An 18261-nucleotide genomic window follows, 5' to 3' on the forward strand; every position below is an offset into this window, starting at 1 on the left:
AAAAGAGGGATTTTATTTCCCCCACAGAAGAACAGGGGGAAAGAGGAGGAGGCCCAGCTTGCTTTAGGTCCGAGCCTTAAGCCTTCAGAATAAGGTGCAAAATAAAGGTCTTAAAAAGAAAAGAAGAAAAAAAAAAAGAAAAAAGTCAAAACCAAAAAAGTGTCTGAGGTTTGATTTTTTTGTTGTTGTTGTTGTTTAAAGCAGCCTGTTCCTTTTTTTTCCTTTTTTTTTTTTTTAAATAAACTCCACTGTGCAAAACTGTGCATTTTCTTTGGTATCCACTTAGGTAGTTTGAACTTAGTACTTTTTCCTATGTATACATATCTTTTGTCTCATTTTTCCTTTAGACAGAGAATTAAATTCTCCCCCCAAAAAAATCATAATTTTGCTGGAGGCTACTGATTGGCCTGATATTACATAATGCCCCTTATGTAATTGGAAAGAGAGAAATTGATTCTAGCTATCAACTACTGGCCTCAAAAGGAGTTTAAACTTTCTGGCAACATTGGCCTCTCTGAACTGATCATGAGTTTTTCAACCAAAAAGTTCAACACTGACTTTTTTTTTTTTTTCTTTTTAAATTACACAAGAGAAAATAAAAACTACACTGCAACAAAAATAACCATTTGTGTTCATGTAGTTAGCAGCAGCTTTTTAAAAAATAATTATAATAATAATAATAAGGCAGATTCTTGCCTTTGTTATGCCATTAAAAACATTCTTGTTCCCTAGAGAGAAGCATTCTGGAAAAAGTTGAAAACAAAAAATAATAATAACCCAACCAAAGCTTGCCTGCAAGTTCAAGTTTTGTAAAAAAATATATACATAATTTATTCTACAACATATGTGCCTTCTGTTCATACTTAGACATGTTTAGTGCTTTGTGTTTAGAGTTCATTTCCTGTCGTCCCTCCTCTGAGGACAGCCCTAAAACCAGCCTGGGTTCCTCGGGTCTGCTGCCTTTCACAGCACTCTTCCACAGTACCGTTGTCTGCAAACTCTTCTGGGCCAACTTCTCAGGTCAACGAGCCCTTGCCCGACGGACACGGTGGGGATTTTGCCTTCCAGCCCCGCGGGAGAGGCAGAGCCTGCCAGTCATATCTCCGACTCCCGCCGCAGCGGCCGCGGCTCCAGGGGCACCCCCGCCTGGTTGTGGTGCTCCATGTCCGGGTGGGTGTCCGTGCTCATGCTCTCAGGCACCCCCGTGTCGATCTCGTCCTCCTCCTTGCTGCTGAGGGCCACCTCGTTCTCGTAGCAGAAGGAGTTGGCGTTGGAGAGGATGTATTTCTTCTCCGCTAAGTCCCTGGCACTGCAGATGGGTGTGTTGGGCACTTCGTACGTTTTGTGGAACCTCGAGTAGTCCACTTTGTAGTAGTTCTTCTCTTCGAAGAGCACGGGCTCGTAGCGGTGGCCCCAGAGGATCTCGTTGGCCAGATATGAGCTACGGCACTGGGTGGTCATGGCGGTGGCCTCCACCATGCCCTCCAAGATGACCACGATCTCAAAGTCAGCATTGTCCATGTCCTGTTTGCTCAGGTCATACAGAGGACTGTCCTCGTCTATCTCGTGCACTATTGTAATGGGGGAGACCAGGAAGATGCGGTCGATGCCGCTGTCAAAGCCCACGTTGATGTCGATTTGATCCAGGGGGATGTACTCCCCTTCCGACGTGATCCTGGATTTCAGGAGCTGCGCCCGCACGTGCGCCTCCACCAAGTGGCTTTTCCTCAGGTTCCCCACGCGCCACATCAGGCACAGCTTCCCGTCCCTCATGGCCACCACGGCATTGTGGCTGAAGACCAGAGTTTCGTTCCTCTTTTTTGGCTTAGCCATCTTTGCCATGACGGCACCAATGATGAAGGCATCAATGATGCAGCCCACGATGGACTGGAAAACCACCATGAACACGGCGATGGGACACTCGTCGGTGACACACCTAAAGCCGTAGCCGATCGTGGTCTGGGTCTCGATGGAGAACAGGAAGGCTGCGGTGAAGCTGCTCACCTGAGACACGCAAGGCTTGCTGTTCTCTTGGTTCTCCAGATCCCCGTGCAACAGCGCGATCAACCAAAACACACAGCCAAAAAAAAGCCAGGAGAGGATGAAAGTCAGGCAGAAGATCACCAGCATCCACCTCCAGCGGATGTCCACGCACGTGGTGAAGATATCGGCCAGGTAGCGCTGCCCCTTCTCGCCCACGTTGATGAACTGGACGTTGCAGTGCCCGTCCTTCTTGACGAAGCGGCTCCGGCACTGCTGCCGGGTGTGGACCTTGCCCTTGCCGTTGCCGAAGCCGTTGGCCACGGCCATGGTGGACAGCTTCATGCCGTCCTCCTCCGAAGACACGATGCTGTAGCGGTTGGTTCGCACGCTGCCCATCACTACTGCCGGGGACTGAGGTGCTTCTGCTTTAGAAAACAGTCTGAGTTTCTGCAAAACCCTTTGGAGAAACAGTTTTGAAAGTTCTACAGGAACACACACACGCGGAAAAACCGGGCGGAGGCCGGAGTCCCCAGAAGCCCTCGGATCAACCAAGGACAGTCTTCTGGCATGCAGGGTGAGCTCAGCAAGCCACCGTCATAGGGAGGGCATGGTCTGCAAGAGAAAGAGAAATGGCACTTTAGATTCTGGAGGAAAAGCATGAGGGATCAAGGAAAATGACACCTGTGGGCCTGCAGGAAGTTTCCTCTTTTTTAATGACATTTTCAGCGATGCTCAGCGTTCACAGCTGTGCATGGACAGGGGTCACACATGGCTACTGCAAGGAAGGAATTGCCCTTCCCGAAGGAAAGCACTGAAGGGGATCCTGTCACACCAGCCTGAGCAATATTCACTTTAAAGCTGGGCACGCAAAGGATCTCTCTGCTATTTCTAACTGTGATTTCTGCTTATTTTGAAGCAAACAACTCCCTTTAACATCCTTCTGTTCAAACACAAACACTGAAGTGGTTTGTAGCAACTAATGATGTGTCTCGTGGACTGTCTGACCCATGACAAAGCAGGGAGTGAGCAAAGGGGAAGGTGGAGACAGGGAAGTAACTTGGGAAGTGCAGATAGCAGTGATCCATGAAATTAAAGCACGTACAATTGTTTTAATTAAGCTAACAGAAGGAGTTGTGCATTCTCAGCAAATTTCAAGAACAAGGGCTGCAGTAGCTTCTCTCTAACTCCACAAACTCATCAGGATCTTTGTAGTTTTCACGCTCAAGTCCGGCCTAAGTTGTACAAAAACAATTAAACCTTTCAAACGTCTCATCTGCTCCTGCTAAAGCCACCAGTAAAAGGTAGCAGAATCAGCTGAGTGCCTTCCTAAAACCTTTAGGAGTGAGCTCTAGCACCTTCCCCTCGGGAGGCCGAGGCAGCCCCTTCCATCTCCAGCGGGTCACAGTCCTGAGGGTCCCGTCACTCTGAAATGTCACCAATCAAGACTCAGCAGAAAAGCTACAAAATCTCCTTCCTGCGGGGAGAAGCCACCAAAAACTTGTTTCAGGGAGGTCTGGCTTAGACCCAGGTCTAGCTTTTAACAAGTGCGTCATCCATTAAGTCATGTACTGCATATCAGGAAATGGAATTGAAATACTGCAGAGGAGAAGAGATGCATTAAAGCAACTGCTCCGGCCACACATGGCCCACGGAGGGAATAGAGCTAAACCCAGGTGGAGAGGAATGTCTGGTGTCCCTTTGGCACGGCACGGGAGGCTCCAGAACCATTTACAGTAGCAGGAGATTAAATCACGGCGCTCTTCGTAAATTAATGTTATCAAAACTCATCGGAGATTGTGCAAAAGCCAACACAACTGCAGCCACTGTGGAGCACAACCCCTGCCCGGCAGGACCTCTGCTCTTCTCTGACTGGAATCTCACAACAGCTGGAGATGTTATCTCCTTTCCCAAGAACAGCAGCCCCTAAAGCTCTACTGAGCTGCTCCAAAAACTTGAGCGATTTCAAACAACTCCTCAAGCCCTCTCACATCCCTCAGCCACATTACACAGGCTTGAGCTCAGCAAACACTTGTTAGGAAAAGAGCAGGTGACAAACAGCAACATCATCAGCTGTGTGTGCAGGCTGCTTTTCCCTCCAGGATCTCCTCAGGGTTTACTTTCACCTCCTCTTTTCTCCTCGCTCCTGTTTGTTGTGCAAGAATGTGTCCCGATGCCTCCTTGCCAAGATTAGTCATCTGTGACTTCAGCTCAGACAAGACATTTTGGCAGCTCCTTGCTGGTTCTGTAATGCCCCTTTGAGTGCAGCTCTCAGCACTGAACACTTCTGGTGGAGCTGCCCCCGTGCTTATTCTGGGCACTTATTCTTACTTTTATAATGTCTTGCTTCCACTGTGTAAGGATCCACTTTTTCCCTCCTCTTACACCTTTTTGTTCCCTGGGTTTCTCATTCTCATCAGGATATCATGCTCAAAAATACAAAAGAATTCTTTAAACGCTCACTTAAGTGATTTGTTTTGGCCAAAACCCCGTTTTCATTAGAAACCTGAACACGGCAGGGAAGTGAAATTACTGTTAATACATCCCACATAAAAAAACTTCTTGAAAAGCCATTGCACTGCTCTGCAAATCGATCACTTTCATAAACCACATCCTATAATCACGGTCATGTTCGACTTCCACAGTCAAAGCCTGTTTTGTTCCAAGCTGATGGAAACACACAGCCTAGGAAACAGTTTATTCTGGAGTTTGCTTTTTTTCCTTTTCTTTCCCGGATTTTCGATGAAAACTTTTGGTGGAGGGAAAGATAACATTTAAAGTGTCTGAATATGCAGCTTCTCCCACAAAAGTCTTGACCTGAGGACACTTGTTTGAATTCCACAAATCCCTGAAATCCTAACACCAGCATCCTGTGGCTGCATTTAGAAGTTTGGGACCCAAATTTTTCCTATTCCTCCCCTGCAGGACTGAGCACCTCTTCCCTCCTGTCCCTTGCTCAGATCCCTCTTTGCTAGCTGTGCTGTGGGAGTGCAGCTGCACCCCTTTGGTTCCAAGGACCCCAAAACCTGGGGGTGAACCTGGGGGCAGCTCTGGAGCCTGCTGGAAGTTCACAGCACAAAGCTCTGGCACACTCCAGGGCAGCAGAGCTGTCTGCCTGTTTTTCCAGCACAAACTGCCTCTCTTCCTGCGAGGGCTGGGGCAGGACAGAGGATGGGATGGGAGCAGGAGCAGCACCACGCACAGGGATCAGCCCGAGGGGCTGATCTTGCTCCTGCTCGTGGAAATACAGCTCCTGTGAAATGCCCTGTGCATCCACTGGCTGCCCCAGCACCTGCTCCGTGCTCACCCCAACACTCACCACCACTTCCACCAGAAGTTCCCAAAAAAACCCAGGAACAAAGCAGCAGGAAAACCGAATGCTACTTCTTCTTGTGCCAATCCACCTGCTGCTCAAAGGCTGGACAACGCTGCTGCCCCTCATTCCACCCCAGCATCAGCTGCTGGTGGCACCAAAAATTCCAGGCTGGTGTGGGAGCAGCCCTGCAATCCTCACTGGGCAGAGGGAGCCAACCAGCACCACCAACCCAGCCCAGGACTGCCAGTATGTGCTTAACTGGGCCCAGTGCAGTGCAGCCAGACACAGAGCTATAAATTCAACCATCACCAGGAGTGTTGTCATGATTATTATTATTATATTTATTATTATTATTAGTCCAGGTGACCTTTCCGCCTGGAAGGGAAGATAAGCAACACAGCTTGGAATTACCAGCAGTGGCAGGGACATGGGATTACTGGGAAGGGATGAGATGGGATGGGAGAGCCTGGCTGGCTCTGCTGCGAGGGGATGCTTGGAGGAGGGAGGAGAACGGGGCTGCGCTGCATCTGCAGCACTTCTGAGCCAGCATTTGGGGAAATGCCACGACGAGGAGCCCAAACCCTCACCTTCCCCTGAGCATCCCCCTGCAGACCTTCCCTGGGGAAGGACATCGCAAGGCACAGCAGGAGGGGAATTTGGGCAAAGGGTGAAGACCGAGGGATAACTCCGGAGCGCAGAGGAGCAGGGGAGGGTGGAGAGGAGCAGCAGGCAGCGCCTGGAGCGGTTATTCCCCGGCTGACGCCACCGAGCCCTGCGGAGCCAGCCGGGCACATGTTGCCAAGAGAGCACCAGCACCACCTCAGCCAAGCGCCCTCCCTGCTGCCCTCGGAAAGCAGAACAAAGCAGCTTCTCCCCGCTTTGAGCCAAGCCTGTTCCCACATTCCTGCTCCCTCGCTGCCGGGCACGGCCACCTCTGTAACCTTTCTCCTTAAAAGTCATTCCCCAGGGCTCCTCCGCTGCTCCGGGCGCGACTCGAGTTACACGGAGCTGCCTCGGGAGAGGGATCTGACCTTCAGCGGCAGGCAGCGGGAGGGGGGAGAAAAAATTAAAAAAGACCACATGATGCGGGGAAATGGGTGCGAAGAAATAGGAGAAAGGGAAGGACAAGTGGCGCTCGCATCTGCCGTCCTGCCAAGGAGACGGGCTCGGGGTGCTTCTAGCTGGGGACAAAACAACTCCGAGCGGAGCAGCCATCACCAGGGGGTGTACGCGGCGCACCGGCCGCGGGGATGGAAAAGCAAACAAGTGCAAAGGTAAGGCTGAGCCGCGGAGACAAGTGCGGGCAGCCTGCGGGGTGGGGACCGAGCTGCGGGGACCGAGCTGCGGCTCCGGCTCAAGCCGGGCCAGCGGCACCTGCGGGTCCCCAGTGGCACCTGCGGGTCCCCAGCGCCCCCGTCCCGGTCACTGACCCCCCAAATCCATCTGCCTTTGCTTATCAGTATTTTTTCCTTTCACTGTCATGAGCTAAGCTGAAACAATACAGCTCCTCGCTGCCTTCCCAAATGCTTTTTCTTTCCTTTTTTTTTTTTTTTCTTTTTTTCCTGCTTCCCATTTTTTTGGCAGGGCGGTCAGAAATAAAGAAGCCCTCCCGTCCGCACCATGCCGATGAATGAAGCTACAGGTTCATTTTACACCCCTCCAAACCATCCCGGGCGCTCAAACCCACGCATCCGAGCCCAGACTCGCCGCTTCTGCCCCATCTCCGTGCGGGAAACAACAGGCGAGAAGGAGAAGGGATGGAGCGGTGCGCTTTGTGCGACACGGAGTTGTCATGCGAACTTCCAGCCCTTCCCCAGGATAAAATATCCCGAGGGGGGAGAAAAAAGGGGGGAGCAGCTGGTGCATGGAAAGTTATGAGCACAAACAGATGCTGCAAGCAGATGCTCGGGCGCTCCAGCCATACCTATCGAATTATTTTAGGCGCTGAGAATAGCTCCGTGAGAAAGGCAGGAGTGGAGTTCCCCTCTTCTCCGAGCCGGACGCTTCTATCGCGGGGGTATCGCGACAGCGCGCGTGCCGCGCATCGCCCCCGCTCCTCGGGGAGAGACGCGGGGAAGGAGGCGACTCTTACCTGCGGCGGCCGCCAGCGAGGTGCCGGTGCGGAGAAGGGGTAAGATCCGTGGCGAGGCCGTGCCCGGTGCCCGCTCCGCTCGCACTGCGCTCCCGCCCGCCCGCGGCCCCTTTTTGCGGGCGGCCATGGCACGTTTAATACGGCCCCGCCGGCCACGCCCCCAGCGCGCTCTCAGCCAATCGCAGCACGGGGCGGGGCTCAGGGGGCGGGGCCTCGCGGGGACCGGGAGCGGCGGGGCCGGAGCGGAACGGGGATGGAGCGGGGATGCTCCGGGAACGGAGCGGGGATGCTCCGGAGCGGCGCACGGAGCCGGGGTTCCCGCTGCCAGGAGGGGGCCGGGAGAAGGCGCTGGGTCCCCCCGTGCCCGCTGCGGAGGCTCCTCGGTTTCCCGGTGCGGAGGATCCCGGGAGAAGTCACCGGGACCCTGGATTCCCGGTGCGGAGGGTCCCTGGGAGAAGGCACCGGGTCCCTGGGTCCCCGGGTTCTTGGTGCGGAGGGTCCCTGGATTCTCAGTGCAAAGGGTGCCAGGAGAAGCCGCCGGGTCCCTGGATCCCGGGATCCCCGGTGCGGAGGGTCCCGGGGAGAAAGCACCGGGTCCCCGAGTTCCCTCTGCGGACGGTCCCGGGAGAAGGCGCCAGGTCCCCGGGTCCGCGGTGCAGAGGGTGCCAGGAGGAGGCACCGGGCCCCCGCTGCGGAGGGTCCTCGGGGACTCGGTGCAGCGTGTCCCGGGAGAAGGCGCCGGGTCCCCGCGACCCCCGGTGTCCGGTGTAAAGGGTGCCGGGAGAAGGCGGCGGGTTCCCCGGTGCAGAGGGGGCAGAGAAGGCGCCGGGTCCGCGGGTTCGCGGTGCGGAGCCTCCCGGGAGAACGGCGGTGCAGAACGGGCACGGCCGCGCCGCGGGGAGCAGCGCCGTGCGGTTTCGTTCCGCGGCTCCGGGACGCTCCGGTGGCGCTCCCGGGCACCCGGCACCTGCCGGCGGCATGCCCTCACCCTCCCTCGGCAGGGATAAAGGCTTTTGCGGGGCTTCACCGGCGGTTTGGGATGGTGCGGGAGCCGGCTGCCCGCTCGCTCCCGTTCCCGTGCTTTGGGCTGATGGCCGAGGCCCCGGGCAGTGAGAAAAAATACCGGAGACGGAAAAGTTTCGTTCCTTTTGTCCCGTTCTTTATTTGAGTGAAGGGAAATGCTGAGGTGCAGGGTGTCCCATCCCAAACTCCCGAGCCTAGCAGGCAGGAGAAGCCAAGCAAACACAACACAACACTGCTCCTAAACCCAAAATCCTTCTCTTTAACTAAACGAAACACCCCTTCCAAAACAAGAGCTTTGATCCCCGGACTAAGATCTTTTGGAGCAAGGCTGGAAGCAAGGGAAGGACGAGCCTGGCTGCAGTGGGATCCACGGCTTTGCTCCCTGAGTCACCTGTGGCAGCTTGGTCAGGCTGGCCAGGGTTGAAATATGCAGAAATCCAAAAGATTTTTAACAGCTTGTCCTCCCTACAGTGGACGTGGCCTAAGACAAAGAAAATAAGGATGAAAGCCTGGCCGGGAGCCTCGCAGGAACAAAAACAGCCTTGTAAGCACAGCCTGAAGTTTGCCAAGCCGCGGCTCTGCTGGACAGTGCAGGGGTGTTGGGTTCCAGGGCAGGTGTCCGCAGCAGGACACTGTCCCTGCCCTCGGAGGGACAACAGCTGAAATCCACGGGGAGCCCGTGGTGTGCTGGAAAAACAGCAGAATGCTGAATGCAGCCCCCCAGGCTTTAGGAATCGCCACAAACACCTTGAATTGCACCCAGCACTGCTGCAGCAGCCCCTGAAACACCCAAAAATGAGAGCTGGGAGAGGCAGCGGCCATCAGCAGCAGGTCAGCCTGGAGCTGCTGAGGGATGGACTGCTCCAAGCGGCTCGGCCTCCAGAGAGCTCCTTACAATGTCCAGAGCAGGCTGTAAATATGATTCCTTACTTTCCACAGCAATGCCAGTGCCTGCAGTCACTCCTCGTTGCTTAAACTCTCCTCCTCCTCCTCCTCATTTGTTTGCAAAGTTTCCAAGCCTGCCATGAGCTGTCTTTAAGCGCTGGGTGGAAAAGCTGTGCCCAAATGCTCCCTCCTGGCGCAGAGGCTCCAGAACAGGCTCCCCACGCTGCTGCTGCTCCATGGCACCAAGTGCCACGCCTGGCACTGCCGGGGCTGCCCAGTGCCCACGTCCCCAGTGAGGAAGTGCCGCGTTGTTGCGGCAATAAACACAGCGGCCGAGGGCAGCTGGTTCACGAGCACCACATTTGTGAGTGCAGGAGGCGCAGAATTGACGGCGTGGGGAGGGGGAAGCAGGGACAAGTGCTTCTGTTCCTTGGGCAATCTGGCGAGTTGGGCAATCACGCTGGTTGTGAGTTGTTCTTGGGTGGTTGTGTTTGTCCAAAGGGGGAAGAGAAGTCCAAAATTGGGTCTGGAAAGCAAAATCTATAAGGGGGATGACTGCAATTAGTTCATCCATTTAGTGAGAGGGAGATAATTAAATCCACAGTTCATGTACCTGTATCAGGGAAAAAATATCCCTCATGTTTCTCTTTGTGTACTTCCCATGAACTGCTAAAATAGCAACAATCTGAAGTATTTGCCTGTTGTAATACTGTGAGTTGAAACCAGAGTTCCAACATTTGCCCATCTACGTGTCAGTGAAATAAAGAGCTGTGATCCACTCCTGCTAAGAGATGCTCTGCTGGGGAGGTGGGTGCAGCACTTCCCTGTGCAAAACCTCCGAGATATTCCAGACTGCAGCACGGCTTTGCAGCCTCTTACTCAGCCTTTACTCACGAGAAGCGGCTGATAAAAAATACAGCCCCACTACAGATTTATCTGCCCAGATGAGTAAGGCTTACTCAGCCATTCAGCATTTCACACAAGGCAGGGCAGAGCAGATCCATCACCACTGTTTCACAGCTTTCTCAGAGTCGGGGCAGCTCTGCCCAGAGAGCTCTTCTTTGAATGAAATATCGATTCTCAACCTATTGCACAGATAATGAAAACCATAACGGAGCTGCCTGCCTTCCAAACTTCCAAACAGGGAAGCTGGAGTTACAAGAAAAGTTTCTAAAAAACCCTTTCCTGTTGTAACAAGCCAGGACAAAGAGGGTGAGACAGCTGAAAACTTAACCCTCAGCGCTGAGCGAGGGGTTCCTTTTCCTTCTCTCCATGAATGGTTTTCCAATCTGACCCAGCCTTGCCTCGGAAATCTCTCACTGAAATATTAGAAAAGCCACGTGAAATGGTCATGGGCTGAGAGATTTTCAAGGCAAGACCCTTTCTCTGCAGAAAAAATGGTACTGAGGGAAAGGAAGGGCCCTGGGAAGGAAGAACATTCGAGAATTTTTCTCCCCTTTTTCTGTCACAGTTCTCGCCTCAGTTGTCACCACAGCCACCCCTGTTCCTCAGCTTGCAGATTCCCCCTGGAAGGAAATTTGGGAGCTGTGTTGCAGGCCCAGACCTTGGACCAGAGGCTTCAGCCCCTGTCTCACTCCATGGGAGACTTATTAAATTGCTTTTTCTGTCTTGGCGCTGAAAGGACCTAATTATCAGATTGCATTAGTCCTCATCTCTTCAAGTGGCCAAATCTGCTTTGGTTCTCAAGGATTTTATTGCCAGCTGAAAATGGCTTAATTGTATTGTACTTGCAAAGAAAACACGGGCTGGGGGAATCAAAGCTTTCCACAAGAGGAGAAGAAATGCCATAAATAACACGCTGGGCTTTTATTTTTTTGGGTCTCGCCATTTCCATGCATGTAAACTGGCATGAGTTTGCCTTTCTTCCCTAACCATGAAGTCAACTGGAAAAAATTCCTCAGGAAAAGGTGGTTTCCCCATTCCCAGTAACCTCCTGGGGTTTAGGCATGAACTGGATCTTTATAGGTCTAGAGCTGGGATCTCCAAGGGAAAATGAACCCACCTTGGTAACAGAGGGAATGGGCAAATCCAGGGAAAATTCCACTGAGAGAAGATTGCACGTTTGATAAGACTTGAGAGAGCAAATAAATAGATTTGCAAGCACATGGAATCTACAGATGTGCAGTTCTGCTCAAAAAAAAAAAAAAAAGGGTTTGTCCATGGGAGGGATGAGGTTGGACAGAGGAAATTGAATTTAGACTTTATGTACCTGAGAAGAGTGGAACTCACACCCCTAGCCACATTTGTAAGTGTGTATTTTGTGTCCAAAATCTTCATTTAAGATTTCAGGCTGCCTTAGTTAGGCTTATCCTAAAGGCAAATCACCAGCCAGTCACTGTATTTTGGAAAAAACTAAATATATTTTCAGTCCTTGCTGCTGCAGGAGGGGGATGTGGGGAGCAAGGTGAAGAAATCCTGAATTACTGAATTCCAAACAGAAATCCACTTCTAGCAGGAGCTGTATCGAACTCCCAATCCAACAGCAACCCACAAATTCTGCCAAGGAAAACTCCTTTCCAAGGCTATATTCCATGTGGCTCGGTTCTCACCAAATTAAGGCGCCTAATTTAAAGCATCTTTAGCTCCCAGCTGAACTTTCAGACCCAATAAAATGCGCTGTTGGTAAAAAGGGAGCTCTGAGCTCTCAGAGCAGGGTCAAAGGCCTTCAAATGTTCAGGAAATGTTCGTCTGATATTGAATGTGCACCTGGCACATTCCCTGTTTTCTCCAAGCAGGAGGGTCCAGCACCATGCAGGGACCTGTCCCCACCACCCAGGACTGTGGATAATCTTCCAGAAATGCAGGGAATGTCAGGGACATCTGCACTGTTTGTGACACAGCAATATTCCATATTTTTCCTTCTCAAGCCATCAGTCAGCTTTGTGCTCAAAGACAGCAGTGGGGAGGTGGTTTCAGATTAATGGGAAGGAATTTCAGATTAACAAGGAGGAATTTTCAGATTAATGGGAAGGAATTTTAAGATTAATGAAGAGGAATTTTCAGATTAATGAAGAGGATTTTCAGATTAATGAGGAGGAATTTTCAGATTAATGGGAAGGAATTTTCAGATTAATAAAGAGGAATTTTCAGATTAATGAGGAGGAATTTTCAAATTAATGAGGAGTAATTTTCAGATTAATGGGAAGGAATTTGCAGATTAATAAAGAGGAATTTTCAGATTAAAAAGGAGGGATTTTCAGACTAATGGGACAGAATTTTCAAATAAATGTAGAGGAATTTTCATATTAATGAGGAGGAATTTTCAGATTAATGAGGAGTAACTAGTGTGAGTGCTCAAAGTGACCAAACAACAATATATTCCTAAAGCTAAGACTTTCCTATTAATCTCCCAGTTATCTGCTGCTCTCCACAGCTCCCATTCTTTGGATATCTCCAGGGAAAGGGAGTTAATGGTTAATAAAACTTGCCAGAGGTGTGAGAACATGCTTCTGGAGCTGCCATGGGGATGGTGACAATTCCTGGAAGGAAAAGGGTTAAGAGCCAGCAGCTCACACACGCACAAGTGTGGGACTGCACTTTCATTCTCTCCCTCTCAGCTCCAGCTGGTCAGTGCCAGCTTTTCCAAAATCGGCATGAACACACAGGGCGAGGAGATGTTGGTGTTTTTAAACCAAGTTTAAAACATCTGGGTTTTTTTTAAACCTAGTTTAAAACACCTGAGTTTTTTAAAAACCAAGTTTAAAACATCTGTTGTTTTTTTTTTTAACCAAGTTTAAAACCTCTTCTGTTTTTATAACCTCTGGTTATGGATCTTGCCCTGTGAGCAGGAGGCTCTCAAGGACATCCTTTGGGTTTTTAGTGATTCCCTGCTGTGGGCAGTCAGATCAGAGTCATAAAATACCAGAATTTGGGTTGAAAGGGACCTTAAACTCATCCCATCCCACCCCTGCCATGGCAGGGACACCTCCCACTGTCCCAGGCTGCTCCAAGCCCTGTCCTGCCTGGCCTTGGACATTCCAGGGATGCAGGGGCAGCCACAGCTGCTCTGGGAATCCCATCCCAGTCCCTCCCCACCCTCACAGGGAAGGATTTTATTCCCAATATCCCATTTATCGCTGCCCTCTATCAGTTTTATTCCCTTCCCCTGTCCTGTCCCTCCATCCCTTGTCCAAAATCTCTCTCCATCTTTCCTGTCAGCTCCTTCAGGCCCTGCAAGGCCACAACGAGGTCACCACAAAGCTTCACTTCTCCAGCCTGAACAGCCCCAACTCTCTCATCTTTTCCAACCCCAATTCTTCTTTTTCAGGAGAAAAGGCAATGAGAATTGGGATTGTTCAGTCAATTTTAGGAGAAACGGCAAAGGGAATTGGGATTGTTCAGCCAAGTCAAGTCACCTGCTTGCCCCAAAGCCCTCAGGGGGTTCAGACAACTTCCAGATTTCCTGCAGAGCCCAGGAGGCTCAGAGAGGGGCTGGGCAGTGTTTTTCTGATTGCAGCAGGCAGGGATAAAGCAGAGACCTGAGAGTGGCACCACGGGCAGAGCCGTGGAAAGCTTCCAATGGGAAAGGGAGTGGCAAGAAAGAACAAGAACTCGGTGGCAACAGAAAGAGCTGGAAGGTTTCTGTCTGCTCTGAGCAAAATGATTGCAAATCACCTGCCCTTTCTGCATCTCTCCTCCTGAGCTGTTCGCATCCACACCTCAGGCTCAAGGAAATGGGCAGCTTCACCTTCCCAGCTGGAGTTTGGTGGCTCCTGAGGGAGATGCTGTGGGATAGGTGGGCACAGGATGGAACCTGCCCCCAGCAGTGCCCCAGGGAGCCTCTGGCAAGCCCTGTGTGGGTTTTCCCTTCCCTGGGTCCCTCCCCTGCCTGCCCTCTGGGCTGCCACCCACAATTTGGGGCAGGAATCCAGGATCCCACCGCAGGTCTGTGGCTCCAAAGAAGCCAAGGCTGGTCCAAGAAGTTCCCATCCCTTCTCAGAGCACAAACCTCTGTTCAGGGCTGTGCTTTGATAGCTACTGCATTTGAATTTCATTTTAATTTCATTTCATTTTCATTTTGGGGGCCAAATGCCTCAAAGTCCCCTGCGGCAGGCAGAGGGGACACCCAGCACCCTGTGTGGTTTCCCTGCTGCTGCTGAGTATTTATCACCACTGTAATTTATTCCCTATCAGGGCACCCACTCCAGTGAAAACTGCATTTATAAACCTGAAAGCATCTGATTTCTGCTAACACCACATAAATGACCGCTCTCCTCTCTTTCTCACACTTTTTATTCCAGTAGATTAGCTGAGATCAAATGTCCTCACTGTTTTCTATCACTTTGTACCAGAGCCTCAGAATTCGCCTGGAGTCTGTGGCCACAACATAAATGACAATATCAGAGTTTATTTTCTCTCCTGGAAAGCAAATAAACTGTGCTAAAAACAGAGAGTTAGCTCACTGGCCATTGTGGAAGGAAAACCACAGCAGCAAACAGGCTGGAGCTTCCTGGGGAGCCAGCTCTGGGCTTTGCACATCCAGGGGGAGCTTCCATCCCCACGGCACTGCGGAGACTCCCTGAGAGGGCTCTGGGTGGGTTTGGGAGTGTTTGTGCTGCATCTGCCCATCAACAATGACTGGATTTCTCCACTAGGGATGGTCCTGGAGATGCTGGAGTTGGTGGGAAGCAGTCCCAGGTTTTTGGGAGCTTTGAGCCCTCCCAGAGCCTTCACAGCATCTTTTCCCTGCTCAGGAAGCCAAGGAGATCCTGGCCAGGAGAGCCAGGGCTGCTCCCTGGCTCAGGTGGGGCTCAGCCCTTCCCAGAACTCCTGCAGGGCCGGGAAAGAGGAGCACAAATTAAATCAGCTGGCACCTCGCAAAATGTCCCTCTGAACTAAAACTGAACAGATGAGTACAACCAAACCGAGCTCAAAGTGTTGCTTAAACTTCCTGAGATTGTTTTGGGCTGATTACTTGGACCAGCCCTCCAAGGCCCACCCGTTAAAACACCTCTGCCACTTGAAAAATCTGTCGTCAGAGGGGAAATTATCCTCAGCAAGTAAAGGCCACAGCTTCCTTTCCCCTGCTATCACCATCTTGTGCTGCTTATTTGCTTTTCTGGTGCCATTTTGTGCCTCCAGGCCCAGCTCTGCCCTTCACTTACGCACAGGGGAAGGATTCCCCACCCACCCCGGGCATCCTGAGCTGGAATTTGGGCCAAACTGAATGTCCTGTGCTCTGGCCCAGCCTGACCTGGGTGCCAGGAGGGGAAGGATGGTGGCAGGAAGAGGCTCTCTCTCTCTCCTGGTTTTTCATACTGGGAAATGCTGTGCCTCAGCGTGAGCCATGAGTTTCTTTGTAATCTCCCTAATTCTTCAGGAGTTGGCTTTGATCCCCTGGTTTTATTTGAGCTGATGCCCAAGCCCTATTAAACAACCTTGTGACAGGGGCTGGAGGGGGAAAGGTTGTGCTTTTTCCCATTAGATGTTGAGCAATCAGCATGGAAAGCTGATCAATGTCAGAGCTGGTGGCAGTGACACCTGGTGACATCGTGATGCTGTGGTGGCAGAGCAGGTCCCAGGGTTCCTGCGGGTCCACAGGGCTGGGATTGCTCCCCACAAGTGGGATGGGAGCTGCAGGAGCATCCTGGGTCCCTTCCCTGATCCCTTCCCTGGTTCCCTTCCTGGATCCTTGCCCTGAGTCCTTCCCTGGATCCCTTCTCTGGTTCTGTTCCCTGGATCCCTCCCTGGGTCCTTCCCCTGGTCCTCTTCCCTGGTTCTCTTCCCTGGCTCCCTCCCTGGTTCCTTTCCCTGAGTCCTTCCCTGGATGCCTTCTCTAGATCCCTTCCCTGAGTCCCTTTCCTGGATCCCCTCCCTGGATCCTTTCTCTGGATCCTTTCCCTGGATCCCTTCCCTGATTCCTTCCCTGGTTCCCTCCCTGAATCCATTCCCTGGGTCCTCCCTTGGGTCCTTCCCTGAATCCCTTCCCTTGTTTCTTTCCCTGAATCCCTTCCCTCAATCCCTTCTCTGGATCTGTTCCCTGATTCCTTTCCTGATTCCCTCCCTGGATCCTTTCCCTGAGTCCTTCCCGGCGTCCCTTCTCGGAGTCCATTCCATGAGTCCTTTCCCTGGATCCTTTCCCTGATCCCTTCCCTGGATCCCACCCCTGGTTCCCTTCCCTGATCCCTTCCCTGAGTCCTTCCCTGATCCCTTCCCTGAGTCCTTCCCTGATCCCTTCTCTGAATCCCCTCCCTGGATCCATTCCCTGATCCCTCCCCTGGATCCCTCCCTGATCCCTCCCCTGCCTGCCCTCTGGGCTGGCACCCACAATTTTGGGCAGGAATCCAGGATCCCACCGCAGGTCTGTGGCTCCAAAGAAGCCAAGGCTGGTCCAAGAGGTTCCCACCCCTTCTCAGAGCACAAACCTCTGTTCAGAGCTGTGCTTTGATTGCATTTTAATTTCTTTTCATTTTCATTTTGGGGGTCAAATGCCTCCTGAGGTCACCTGTGGCAGGCAGAGGGGACACCCAGCACCCAGCCTGGGGCTGTCTTGGTTTGACAAAGGGCAGGGATCACATGCAGGGACAATCAGAGGGGCAGACAAAGAGAGAAAGAGAATGAGCAGGGGCTCACCAGTCGCCTGTGACAGCACTGGAAGGTGCTTGTGCTCTCTGCCACCAAGGGTGACACAAAAAAACCTGTGCAGAACAGACCAGAGCAGGGAACAACGGGCTGGCTTTGTTCCTGTGCCCTGGTGGGGTGACTCCAGAGCTCAGGATCAAGGGGCAGCAATGCCAATCAATTCTGGCTCTTTTTGTAAAATAAAAAAAAAAAAAAAACCAAAAACAAAACAAAAAAAAAAAACCAAACAAACAAAACCAAAACCAAACCAAACAAAACAACAAAAAAAAAGCACAAAAACTCAAAAAAAAAAAACCAACCAAACAAACAAACAAAAAAACACCAAAAAACAAAAAACTAAAAAAAACCCCAACAACCCCCAAATCCATCCTCCAGCTTTCCAGAAGTCAGAACTCCCCTCCCAGCTCAGCTTTCTTCCCTCCCCACCTGTGCTGGGCTCCAGGAGGGCAGGATGGGTGCCCGGGGCAGGGTTTTACCCTGCAGGCTGCACAGAGCTGTTTGCTTTGCATTATTCACACTCCTCAAGCCTGGCAGATTGCTTCCCTCTGACCGTCCTCCACTGTAATTTTTTCAAGCTGAAGAAGTGTCTGTTCTGGATCTTCATCTGAAATGGCAATTGACTCTGAATCTTTTTTGGAAGGCCCAGAAAGGAATGAAAAGCTTCCAAGCATCTTGGTGCTGTCTGGTGTCTGGAAGTGGCTCCTCTCACGGGGGAGCAAAGAGAAGAAGCAGATCTGGGTGAGTAATTTAATCTGCAGCAGGTAATTTACTGTGAGGCAGCACCTCAGCCCTTGAAGCTTTTGGTTCCCAGCACAAAACATCCCTGACCTGGCTCTCCTCTGCCCTCAGCTGTGCTTCAGATAACTCTGGGAAGGAGAAACCTCCCCAAGGAGCAAATCCCTGAGTCAAAGCCACGACTTCCTCTGCTCAAACGAGGCCCAGGAGGCTGGGGCAGGGCGTGGATCCTCCCTTGGTGTGGAGAGGGCTTTCATCACCTCAGGTAAAATTAGCACCACACTAATTACCCCGGACCAAGCACACAGCTGGGGGAAGTGCAGATGTTTCAGAGGGGAGCTGGCACTGGCAGGGATCAACCCTTTTGACCAGTGTGAGCAAAGAGATGGAGCTGCTTCAGATGGATTCACATGTGACACCTCCCTGCTGGAGCTGCTGACCCCAGCTCCTGAGGATTGCTATCACCAGAGCTTTTCCAAACCATTCTCCCACTTTTTTGGTCCGTAGCAAAGGAATTCTGTGGGTTTGGGATTTCTAGCAGGGTTTGCTGGAGGGTGTTGTGTGGGATTGCAAAGAAGCACATCTGACTGCTTTACCTGGGACTTCTCCAAAAAGAAGGATAAAATGG

General features: G+C 51.7%; 1 protein-coding gene across 1 annotated transcript; it reads right to left on the bottom strand.

Annotated features, from left to right (window-relative positions):
- Positions 1 to 208: 208 nt before the first annotated feature.
- On the bottom strand, positions 209 to 7957 carry KCNJ2 (potassium inwardly rectifying channel subfamily J member 2). Its single transcript, XM_064395300.1, has 2 exons — positions 7389 to 7957; positions 209 to 2595 (listed from the first exon to the last, which is right to left on the bottom strand). The coding sequence occupies exon 2, from the start codon at positions 2377 to 2379 to the stop codon at positions 1096 to 1098; it is 1284 nt and encodes a 427-aa protein (XP_064251370.1). The 5' UTR covers positions 2380 to 2595; positions 7389 to 7957; the 3' UTR covers positions 209 to 1095.
- Positions 7958 to 18261: the final 10304 nt, after the last annotated feature.

Source organism: Passer domesticus, chromosome 20 (genome assembly GCF_036417665.1).
Source record: "Passer domesticus isolate bPasDom1 chromosome 20, bPasDom1.hap1, whole genome shotgun sequence".
Lineage (NCBI taxonomy): Eukaryota > Metazoa > Chordata > Aves > Passeriformes > Passeridae > Passer > Passer domesticus.